We start from the raw sequence: 11,902 nt of genomic DNA, 5'->3' as shown, positions 1-11,902 counted from the left end.
ATGTAGGAGAGGATCGTGAACAGGAAGGGAACCCCACCCACCAAAAAGCTTGCTATGCTGATTGCCAGTTCGTTGATATGTGCATCACTGCAAGAAATTTTCGCCAGTGGGGGGAGATCACAGAAGATGTGATGAATCTGGTTGACTCCACAAAAGTGCAACTTGGAGCTGAGAGCTGCATGGAAAGCAGAGTCTAGGAAGCCCCAGACCCAGGTGGGAAAAGCTAAAATGGCGCACACCTTGGTGTTCATAAGGTGGGAGTAATGCAAAGGCTTGCAGATGGCGGCATAGCGGTCATAGGCCATGACACCCAGCAACGCGGCCTCTGTCCCTGTGAAAGACATCAGGAAGAACATCTGGGCCAGGCACTGGTTGTAGGTGATGGTCTGTTGCTGGCGCAAGAAGTTCACCAGGATCTTGGGGACTGTGACGGAGGAGAGGCAAATATCTAAGCAGGAGAGATGGCTGAGGAAGTAATACATGGGGCTCTGGAGGCTGGAATCCAATTGTATGAGAGTAAATATCATGAGGTTCCCCAGTACAGTGACCAAGTAAATGGCTAGGAATGGTAGGAAGAGGTAGATGTGGCTGTTTGGAATGCCAGAGAAACCCAGGAAGACAAATTCCACCACCTGTGTCTGATTCCTCACTCCCATTGAGAGCTCAGGACTCACCTGTAGGACGAGAGAAAGAAGTGGAGAAAATATATCTTCATCTTATGTACTGTGATTATCAATGGATCAAGGTGTCAATTTAGAATTCTTCACATAAATTAATGCTGTTTGTTGTTATGAGGAAGAAATGTTGCCCTCTAGGGCTATTGGTTGCAATCAAGGCGTAGGGAGATGGGGGCTCGTGCGCGGAACGGTGCTGCGAGTGGGCGTTCTCTCAGGACGCGCCCGAGAAGCCCGCTCCCTATTCGCTTTTTTGAGACCCCCCGAGCTTTCAGGGGGGGGGCCCTGCTTCGCCTCCTGGAGGGAGGGGAAGTTGCTGGGGGCGCGTACATGTCAAAGCCCATTGATAGTGATCACGGGGTGTTGAGGTGCTGCCCCAGAAATGGGAGCAAAGAAGGGAGGAGGCATGGTAACATGCCTCCCCAAGCGGCGACCTACCATCTGTTTTTAACCTCACTAATTGGCAAGCACACATCAGCATACTTTTCGCGTTTTTTCAAGTTAAGATACAACTACTTTTTGAGCCAAAATCCTTTAATTACCCCCAAAGTATTGGGAATAGCAGCTATGGAAGGACTGAGGGGGAAATGATTGCTGTGACAAGAAAAAGAAAGGGAAAGCCGGTTTGCAGAACACTGCCAGCCAAAGAACGATTTCTGGAACAACAAATTACTGGACGTTGATTGAACACTGAGGTATTTAAAGTTTAAAGTTTGGAGTATCAACTCGGGAGGAATTAGAAAATGGCGGCGTTAGAGGAAGAAGAAGAGTGGGACTTGGATACGCCTGTAGGATAACTCACCTATGAACAATTCAAACGATTCTTGGCTAAGTCAATTAAACAAGCAGTGGAAAATGCCTGTAAAGATTTGTTTAAGGCATCGAAGGATGAGCAACGTAACATAGAGAGTAATGAAAAACTTAAATGCCATTTACAAGAGCCAGTTGCAATACGGGGTGATTGCCAGGAGATGGAGTCTGCAGACAAGAAACTTTTAATTATACAGAATGCAACAAAGGTCTGCATCCACAGGACAATATGAGAAAGATCTATTAAGATTAAAGAAGAAAACGGAAATGAATAAAGGATATGTAAAAACTGTTGTACTGCAAGAAGAACAAATCAAAAAACAAAAAGCTAAGAGACTTTGGAAAGGACTTTAAAAGAAAAATAGATGGATTATGGAAAAGGAAAAAGCAAAGGGAAAAGGAACGTTTGGGTTTAAGATCACATGAGTACAAAAATTTAAGGCATAGTTTTGCGATTAAGAAGAAGAAGCTAGAGACAACAGAAAGCTGGAAAAAGAACTTGGGACAAGATTATGACCTAGAATTTAACCTTTCTATTTGACAAACAACCCGGGCTAAATAACTGCGCGATTGCACGATCCGACGTCCCGTGTAACTCCCGTGGAGGTCCGAAGGTTAGGGGGGAGGTGCCGATCACACCACAGGCAACGAAGCAGGGCGGCGCGGCAAACGGGGTTGTATTTGTTTTGTTTAACCTGAAGTGTGTGCATGCTCCGTTGGGTGCTTGTGCGCATCCAGTGGAGACTTGGGGAAAAAAACCCTTTTGCACTCCTCAGTTTCTGTTTCAGGTGGGTCTTCCGAGGGTCAAACGACACAGCCCCTGTCCCCCTATAGCCGCCCTTCCCCACTCCCTCAGCTGTTCCTTCAGCCCCCTGCCCCCAAACGAAGAAAACGGAAATGAATAAAGGATATGTAAAAACTGTTGTAAGAAAAAGAAAGAAGGTGACTAAAAACAAAAAGCTAAGAGACTTTGGAAAGGACTTTAAAAGAAAAATAGATGGATTATGGAAAAGGAAAAAGCAAAGGGAAAAGGAACGTTTGGGTTTAAGATCACATGAGTACAAAAATTTAAGGCATAGTTTTGCGATTAAGAAGAAGAAGCTAGAGACAACAGAAAGCTGGAAAAAGAACTTGGGACAAGATTATGACCTAGAATTTAACCTTTCTATTTGACAAACAAGGGATCTTAAGAAAGGAAATTGGTTTTTTTGGTATATGTTGAGAATGAAATGAAATAGGGAAGAAGGTGCTCAGGGACTGAAAATGTATTGTCTTTAATGGGTAGAAATTTTTGTTTAGAGATATATGGCAATGAGTAATATATTGATAAGTAATAATGAAATTGTTGGTAGGGACTTGGTTATTTTATGCAGTGTAGAAGGGCATTAATTAGTTGTTATAATATGGTGGTGGACTTGGTGATATGTTGATTAGTAGAATTAGGAAGAAAAGCTGTTGAGATCTCAGGTATGTTTGTGTGTGTATGTATGTTATGTTTGTTACAGTTTGTTTCTTTTTTACTCCCTTATTATTTGACAGAAGATTATAAATGTAATGCCACAGGGAGGAGAATAGTTAAGAACTTTCACAACATAATGCCTCTTTGTGGTAGAGCATTTGTATTGATTAAGGGTTGTAAGGTGATTATAAATTTGTCTATTGTGTAGAACTGTTTTTGTTTGTATTTTTATTGTCATAAGAGGGTTAGAGATGGGTTCTGATAAAAATGAAGTAGTACTAGGAAATAATCTGAGGTGGTGTGGCAATATGTAAACTTGGCTAGGATTGTAATTATTCTTTCTGTAATGGAATGGCTCATAAATGATTGTTATGAAAGAGTAGATATGGGCAATGATAAAGTTAGCTCCAAGGGAAGATAACCAACTGCAAATTTATACGTAAGTATTAATATCAATTTGTTAAATCAGGTGATATGGGAGAAATGAGTGTGGGAGCTATATAGAGAATTAGGAATGGCGCGAATCAAAAAATTGGCGAAAAATTTAATCAGACAGGTGAAATGATGAATTTATTAACTGATTATGATCTGCACTGTTTATTGATGAAATTATTACCTTATTATTATTTGCATGCTTTATTTTCATTGATGTGTTAAAATACGTAGGATTAATTGGTAAACTTTTCGGTGAAAATTAATAAAAAGATTTATTAAAAAAAAGGCTTAGGGAAAGCATCTGTGGAAGTCTTGTCCTCCTGCAGGTTCTGCCTTCAGTACTTTCCTGTCCTTAACTCTTAACTCACACCCCCATCTCCCAACAAACCGCCTGTTTCTCTCACTCCCTCCACCACATATCTCAATTCATTTGCTTGTGCAGATGAACACCTTTGGAGGAGGACAAAATTGTAAGGTGATTCTATCCGCTGTAAATGCATCCTCTCTTCCTCTAGAACCTGGAAGCCACAGACCTTTTCCCTCTTGGGGAGGGGCTGTGGCTCAGCGGTAGAGCACCTTGAGCCAAAGCCCCTCCCCAAGAGACATCATCTGCCTGATCCCCTATTAGATAGCTCAGTCTGGAGATCAGCTGCAATTCTGGGACATCCTCAGGCTCCTCCTCAGGCTTGCTTTTAAACCTTAAATCTGTCTGGACTTGGCTTAACTGTGAACTCCATACCTCACTTCTGCACCCCTCCATCAATGTCCACCCATCTCTGGCTTCCCTCTGATCTGTAAACCAGGGACTTCTCTCCCTTCATGTACTTGCCGCAATAAGCGAATAATGCTCGTGTATGCTAGGGAGCGTTGCATGCAAGGATGTTTGTGTCCTCTTTGCTTTGGCCTCTGATCAATCTGTCCAGCCTGGTCAAATGACTGAGACGGGTATCACCCCCTGTGGGTCTTGGTTCAGTGATGGTTCAGCACAGGCAGGTGAGAGCCATGCTTCTTCAGCCTTTCCTTTATTGGGGCACTGTCTCGATGGCACATATTCAAGCCACTGAAGTGGCAAAGACAAGAGTCCTTCAGTCTTGTATCTAGCACGATCCTAGAATAAAAATACTTGTGGTCTCCATTCCATTCTCCTGAACAAACCGTAGCTCCGTAAGGCACACCTGGAGTGGCTGTTGCCAGCCAAAGGTCTCAGGAAGTCACCCCCTTTTGTCTGCCTGCCATTTGAGAGAGGAATTACTCAGCGCCTAGAAACATTGTTGGCTAGAAAAACCTACTCACCTTTGCCCACCGATGACAAATCAAGGCTGGGTGCCTCTACCTGCAGGCATTGTGCTCCTGTTCCTTCCACCCACAAGCAGTCAGGGCAGCTTAGCCTAAAGTTGTCAGGATGTTACTGCGTGGAGCCCCTAGATGTGGATGTGGAACAAACAACATATGTGGAAAGCATGTCTCCAGCTTGACGTTAAAATACATGTGGTCTCCATTCCATTCTGCTGAACAAACAGTAGCTCAGTGAGGCTCACCTGTTGCCAGCCAAAGGGCTCAGAAAGCCACCCCTTTTTTCTGCCTGCCATCTGAGAGAGGAATTACTCAGCATCTAGAAACACTGGTGGCTGGGAAAACGTACTCACCTTTGCAAACGGATGGCAAGTCAAGGCTGGGTTCCTCCACCTGCAGGCCTTCCGCTCCTGTTCATCCCATTCGCAGGAAGGCAGAGCAGCTTAGCCTAAACTTGTCAGGATGTTAGTGCCTGGTAGCTCCTCGATGTGCAAAAGACATGGAAAGGATGCCTCCAGCATGACGTTGCTGCTGCCGTGGGGCAGGTCTCTCTGCAGCCAGAGGTGTACAAGACTGACGGCACCTGGACAGGGGAATTCTTTTCTTGGCCTGGGGGATTCTCCTAGAGTGGAAACCCAGAGGGAGTAACGCATAATGGCTGGAGGCTCAGAGAATTGGGACGGAACTCATCTCAGACTTTCAGGGGACAAGTAAACACCCAGGAGGCCGTGCAGCACATGTAAACACGCAGTGGACCGGCCCAGCTGCCCCCTGTCCTAAACCTGATAAAGACCTGCAGAAAGGCCTAGATTTCTTTTTAACCTTTGATCTTAACTGACTGTGCTAGGTTTGCAATGCCCCCCGCGTGGATTTGTTGAGCTGGCATTGCCACAGTAGCATTGGTTCTGCTGGGCACTCTGTACATCCACTGGTTTGACTGGCCTTGGAGGAGAGAGCACCAGAGCCTTGCAGCCTTGTTGTAATATTGGCTTTGGTTCTGATGGGAAGGCGGAGGAGACGAGTAGCCCAAGAGGCCACTCCCACAAGGCAATTTCAGAGGGCAACCGTGTCGGTCTGCAGGAAAACAGTCAGATTCGACATGATTGAGGTTTATAAGATTATGCATGGGAAAGAGCAGGTAGAGAAAGAGGTACTTTTCTCCCTTTCACACCAGACAAGAGCTCCTTGTGGCCACTCCATGAAATTGCTGAGCGGTCGGGTTAGAACGGATAAGAGGAAGTCCTTCTTCACCCAAAGAGTGATTAACACCTGGAATTCACTGACACAGGAGGTGGCGGCAGCTACAAGCATGGACGGCTTCAAAAGGGTATTAGATAGGCATATGGAGCAGAGGTCCATCAGTGGCTATTAGCCACAAGGTATAGATAGGGACTCTGGGGCAAGTGATGCTCTGTCATCTTGGTGCTTGGGGGGGTCAACAGTGGGAGGGCGTCTAATGTCCTGGCCCCACTGGTGGACCTCCTGATGGCATCTGGTATTTCTGGCCACTGTGTGATACAGAGTGTTGGACTGGATGGGCCTTTGGCCTGATCCAACATTGGCATCTCTTATATTCTTATGTTCTTATGACTCCGGTAGCACCTTAAGAGACCAAGAAGAATTATGACTGTTCTAAGGACCATAACAATGAACTGAATTGAACTGAACCAACAAGAATTTTAGGCGATGACCTTTCAAGAGTCCAAGCTCCTTTTCTCAGAAACGAGGAGGAACGAAGATTTCTGATCCCCTACAGGGCAGCACATCCACTGCCCTACATCAGAAACTCTCTGGTTTGACATCAGTCCCTGCTTTTTTGATGCTTCCCCCCCCGTTGGAAAAAATGGAGGATGGGGGCACCTTCTTTGGGGGCCCATAGAATTAGACCCCCTAGTACAAGCTTTCTGAAACTTGGGAAGTCTTTTGAGTAGAGGCACTGGAAGCTATACTGAAAATTTGGTCTGAAATATTAAAACAATATTTGGATTGAAATATTAAAAAAATTAAACTGTTGGGGTTGCCACCACATAGTATGCTGGCCTAAGAATGGGGAGGCCTGTGCTCCAATCCCCACTCAATCCATGACACTCACTGGGTGTCGTAAGTCAGTCTGTGCTAAGAGATGGTCCAGATTTCTCAGATCAAGAGCTACCTGCTAGCCTTGAGGTGGTAACTGGCTTTGAGCCAGAAGGCAAACAACCAGCGGTTACTGGCTGATCAGGAGTTACAGCCTATATTTTGTAGCTCTGAAGCACTAAAGAAGTCTTCAGCAGCCACTCCCAGCCCACCTAGCTCACCCACACCCCTGCAGTGCCGATGCTGTCAGAGGTGCTTAGAGCTCCAAGAAAGAAGTAAAAGACTCACGGCCCATCGTCAGCTCTCAACTGAAGAGATGAATGAGTAGTTTTAGGATGACTGCCAAGGAATTGGCTGGGAGTTTAGCTCATTCAGACTTGGCTATAAATTCAGCTGGGAGAAGCAGCAGTTTGTGGACACAAGTACACTTTGCTATTGAATGACTGACCTTCCTGCTACCTGTCAGACTCCTGGACAAGTGACTGTATAGAAATATTGATTTCTAAAAGTCTCCTGCCTTATCCTGTGATGTCTTTCTGATAACATGCTTTGTCTTATTTCCTGTTGCAATGCCAAATGGTAAGGCCAAATGGCCGGAGCAAACTTTATAACCATGCCATATACCGCATTCACACCTTTCTGCCAGAGAGTCACACAATGAGGCTCCACACTCTGGCCCACTTGCGACCAGTCACGTACACAATGAAGTAGCTGGAGTTTGGGTCAGCTGACTGCAGGCAGGGTCTCCAAACTTCCAGCCAATCCCACAAACCTGATGTTAGCAACCATGGCAACCAACAATTGGCCACACACCCCTGCTGCTCGCGATTGGCTGATGGCCACGGCTAATCGTGACTAGTAATCGGGGTATAATTTATTGATCCCTATGGGAGTGAGTCTCTTAGCTCTTCCTCCTCTTGTCATTGTCTGTTTTATGACACCTGAAATGCTGTCTCTTGGGAAAGAAAGACCTGCTTTGTGACTTGGAGCACATGGGTGTGCAAAGATGGGATTTCCCTTCAAAATCCCTTGGACTATTTTAGACTGTTGGATGTTCCTGAATTGGTAACTATGTCTCTTTAATGTATAGTTAAGGCAAAGAGCCATAGGTTTTTCTTGTTTTCAGTATCCTCTAATAGTCTGTTGCTATGCTCTGTACTGAATAAAGATCCTTCTTATTTCTAATTGCTTCTGATGTTGTACTTGAGCTCCAAGGCTAAAATCTTGTGTCTAACGCTGACCACATAAAGAGCTACCCTGTGATACTATTGTGTTAAGTCCCAGAGGCCAACTGAGAGTTTGGAATCTCGGCTCTCAAAGTTAGGTGGGGACCCTTGAAGAGATTCTGGTGGCAAATTGTTCTGAAAACCAGAGAGGGTATAGACCATCTCGTGGTTTGTTGTTTAATGCACTGAAGATAAAGGGTTCCCTCGCTTTCCTGGACTGAGTGGGTTAATCCTGTACAGTTACTCTCCACAACACTGTCTTTGGTAGTGAGACAATGGGGGAGCCAGAACAGTACTGTGTCAGAACTGAGATTCTGGCAGGAGAATCCAAAGATATAGACAATTCAAACAAGTCCCCTCCTTAGTATCATAGAATGTTAGAGTTGGAAGGGACCTTGCAGGTCATCTAGTCCAACCCCCTGCACTCTGCAGGAGCATAGCCGAAAGATAGCCCTACAACATACCCGAAAGATGGTAGTCCAGCCTCCACTTCAAAACGTCCAGCGACTCACACTTCTCAGCCATCCCACCTAGCTGTTGTGTGCACTACCCCCCCACCTGAGAATGTATGATCTCGTTATCTATGACAGCAAGGTGGTACAGGTTTAGGCTTCAAGGTTAATTCCTCGGGGAGGAAGACGTCTTAAAGAAGAGTTATGGCACCTACGATAGTGCGGTTCACACACTCGGTCATTCACTCTTCCCCTCAGGAATTTTTCTCCCCCCTACAATCATGGCAAACTAAAGCAGAGTTTGACACTACCAGATCTCTGTAAACTTGAAGCATACTGGACCGGACAACTGGCTTTTCTGGAACCCCTGACCTTGGACTAGACTTGAAGTTTTTGCCTGGCACTCCTTGAGCCTAGACTGGACTCTGGTAAATCCCTACTCTGGAAACCCCTGAGTTTTGGACTGGACTTTGGTTACTCTCTGCAACCTTGCCTGTTACTTGCCCTGCGGGACCCCAGCCTATGCCTCCCAGGGAAGCTACATCAGCATGCTGCGTGACCTTAGGCCAATCGTCTTCCCTCAGTTGGATGTATCCCCCAGAGCTGCTATGAAAACAAAATGGGGGAGAGAGAAGTATGTATGCTCCCCTGAGCTCTTTGGAGGAAAGACTGCATAAAAGGTGAGAGGCGCACACCCGGAAATGTATACTTGGAATACCTTCTGGCTATAACTCTTTGGCTTTCTAATGGCCACACTGTGAACATCTCCTTCATTTCCCATAATAAAATTAAACAAGCATTTAGGCTTTGTATTTTGAGAGTATGGAATAATTTATTATTCATTTATTTACAGGATTTTCATATCTTCTTTCCACTCAAAATATGAGAATATTGAGGCCAATGTAAAGCAATGAGGCACCCAAGACCAACATCAGAGTCAGCTTGGTGTGGCACTTGCCAGGAACTATGGGCCTTGCCAGACAGCGGGGGCATCTGGAGTTGACCTCTGATGGGGAGGAAGAGGAGGAGCCACGAGTCTCTTGACCGGGGTTGACAACAACGTGCAACTGAGCATGAAGGGTACAGATACTGACAGATTCTGCAAATGTTTGCCCTTACTCTTTGCGTGACCCCATGTAGACCTTCCTCTGACTTTCCAGAACCTTCTTCAGTGCCCCTTTCACCTCTTTGTTCCGGAGGCTGTAGATGAGGGGGTTCAGCATAGGGGGGATTATGCAGTACATGGTGGAGACCAGAGTGTCGATCTCTAAGGAATAACCAGCGTCTGGAGGATTATAGTTAAGTAATCCATTCCCAAAATAAACTATGACAACAGTGAGGTGAGAAGCACAAGTGGAAAAAGCTTTGCGCTTGCCGGTGTGGATCTTCAAGATGGAGGACAGGATGAAGAAGTACGAGAAGATAGTGAACAGGAAGGGGGCTACGCCCACAAAAAGGCTTGCTATGTGGGTTGCCAGTTGATTGATATGCACATCATTGCAAGAAATTTTCATCAGTGGAGGAATATCACAGAAAATGTGATGAATCTTGTTAACGCCGCAAAAGTGCAACCTGGAGCTGAGAGCTGTATGAAGAACAGCATCTAAGAAGCCCCAGACCCAGGTGGCAAAGGCTAAAATGGCGCACACCTTGGTGTTCATAAGGTGGGAGTAATGCAAAGGCTTGCAGATGGCGGCATAGCGGTCATAGGCCATGACGGCCAGCATTGCAGCCTCTGTCACCGTGAAAGACATCAAGAAGAACATCTGGGCCAGGCACTGGTTGTAGGTGATGGTCTGTCGCTGGCGCAAGAAGTTCACCAGGATCTTGGGAACTGTGACGGAGGAGATGCAGATGTCGATGCAGGAGAGATGGCTGAGGAAGTAATACATGGGGCTCTGGAGGCTGGGATCCAGCTGAATCAGAGAAAATATCATGAGGTTCCCCAGTACAGTGACCAAGTAAAGGGCTAGGAATGGCAGGAAGAGGTAGATGTGGCTGTTTGGAATGCCGGAGAAACCCAGAAAGACAAATTCCACCTCTTGCGTCTGATTCCTCACTCCCATTGAGATTTCAGGATTCACCTGTAAGGTGCAGAAGGAAACTGACATGAGATGGAGAGAGAGAGAGACTGCCACTGGGATGGGAAGCCTAAAGCGTTGAAAACTTTTTTCTCTTTAATGCTTTAGTGCTTGGAGGTGGGGACCATTTTGGCAGTCTCTGGAAGCCTAACATCAAAATGGCAGCTAAGCCACATGGACTTTTGCAAACCGCTGAATTTAAGAATCTCTTGGGATTGACCTGTTTGAAGGACAGGGTGCGATTCACACAGGACAGGTTCTAAATACTGCCAAGATCATGACCAGGGTACAGGATCAAATTAGAAAACCGTGCAAATTTGTGAGAAAGTGTGGAAAATCAACATCTCTATGCAGCTGTGCTAGGGTATAGGTGCAAATACTTCCATTTTTCCAATTTAGTGGCAACGACTAAAAGGCTGTGGTCACACATACTAAATAATTCAGTTTCAATCCACTTACAGTGCACTTTCCAACTGGATTCTGGTTAAGACTGAACCTTCATACTTTCAGGGAGACAATTCTAGCAAGCATCTTGCAGTTGTTCTGTGCATCTAGCTCCCATTGGAACACTTATTTATTTATCAAACCCCTTGATATTCAAAGGCTAATGTCAATTGGACATTTATGATAGAGACATTGCGGATGTTGGAAGCAGGAGAAAGCTTTATTACTATGATTCATGCAATTTACAAAGAGCAAAAAGCAAGAGTTGCAGTTAATGGTGAATTATCAGAAAGCTTCAAGATTGAGAAAGGAACAAGGCAAGGCTGTTCACTATCTCCGTTATTATTTATCATGGTGTTGGAAGTGTTGAATGAAGCTATTAGAAAAGAAAAGAAAATAACAGGACTGCGAGTTAAGAAAGAGCAATATAAACTGTTGGCATTTGCAAATGATGTGGCATATATATTAGAGAATCCAGTGGAGGCGGCGGAGGTATTGATGGAGAATATTAAAGAATATGGAGAAGTGGCAGGGTTCAAAATAAATCCGGAGAAAACTAAAATCATAGTAAAAAACATGGAGGAGAAACAGAAAAAAGAGCTTCAAGGAGTAACAAGATGCCAGATAGTGAAGAAGACGAGATACCTAGGAATTATAGTTACAAATAAATGCAGTGATTTATACGAAGAAAACTATAAAGTGTTGTTAAAAAATACTAAACAGGACTTGGAGAAGTGGAAAAATTTACAATTGTCCTTGATGGGTAGGATGGCAGCAATAAAAATGAATATATTACCAAGATGGATGTTTTTATTTCAAACTATACCCATATTGCAGAACCAAGCGTTATTCAGAGAATTGGACAAATTGACAACTAAGTTCATCTGGCAAGGAAAGAAGGCGAGAATAAGGTTAAAAATGTTGCAGGACGTGAAAAGGCGAGGTGGATTTG

General features: G+C 44.9%; 2 protein-coding genes across 2 annotated transcripts in view; both read right to left on the bottom strand.

Moving 5' to 3' along the window:
• Positions 1–5: 5 nt before the first annotated feature.
• LOC107115816 (olfactory receptor 5B12-like) lies at positions 6–656 on the bottom strand (the record flags this gene model as incomplete). Its single annotated transcript, XM_015417575.1, has 1 exon — positions 6–656. A coding segment is annotated over exon 1 (651 nt), but the record flags the coding sequence as incomplete, so codon positions are not given.
• Positions 657–9,540: 8,884 nt separating this feature from the next.
• Positions 9,541–11,902, bottom strand: part of LOC107115815 (olfactory receptor 5B12-like) — a 6,800-nt gene continuing 4,438 nt past the window's right edge. The window contains exon 2 of the mRNA XM_015417574.1: positions 9,541–10,484. Within this exon, the coding sequence (XP_015273060.1) occupies positions 9,541–10,484 (944 nt within the window). The remainder of the gene's footprint in view (positions 10,485–11,902) is intronic.

This window comes from Gekko japonicus, unplaced genomic scaffold, assembly GCF_001447785.1.
Source record: "Gekko japonicus isolate JY-2015 unplaced genomic scaffold, Gekko_japonicus_V1.1 scaffold7139, whole genome shotgun sequence".
Taxonomy (NCBI): Eukaryota; Metazoa; Chordata; class Lepidosauria; order Squamata; family Gekkonidae; genus Gekko; species Gekko japonicus.
The sequence above is the reverse complement of the archived record's forward strand: the minus strand, read 5'-3'. Positions and strand labels throughout refer to the sequence as shown.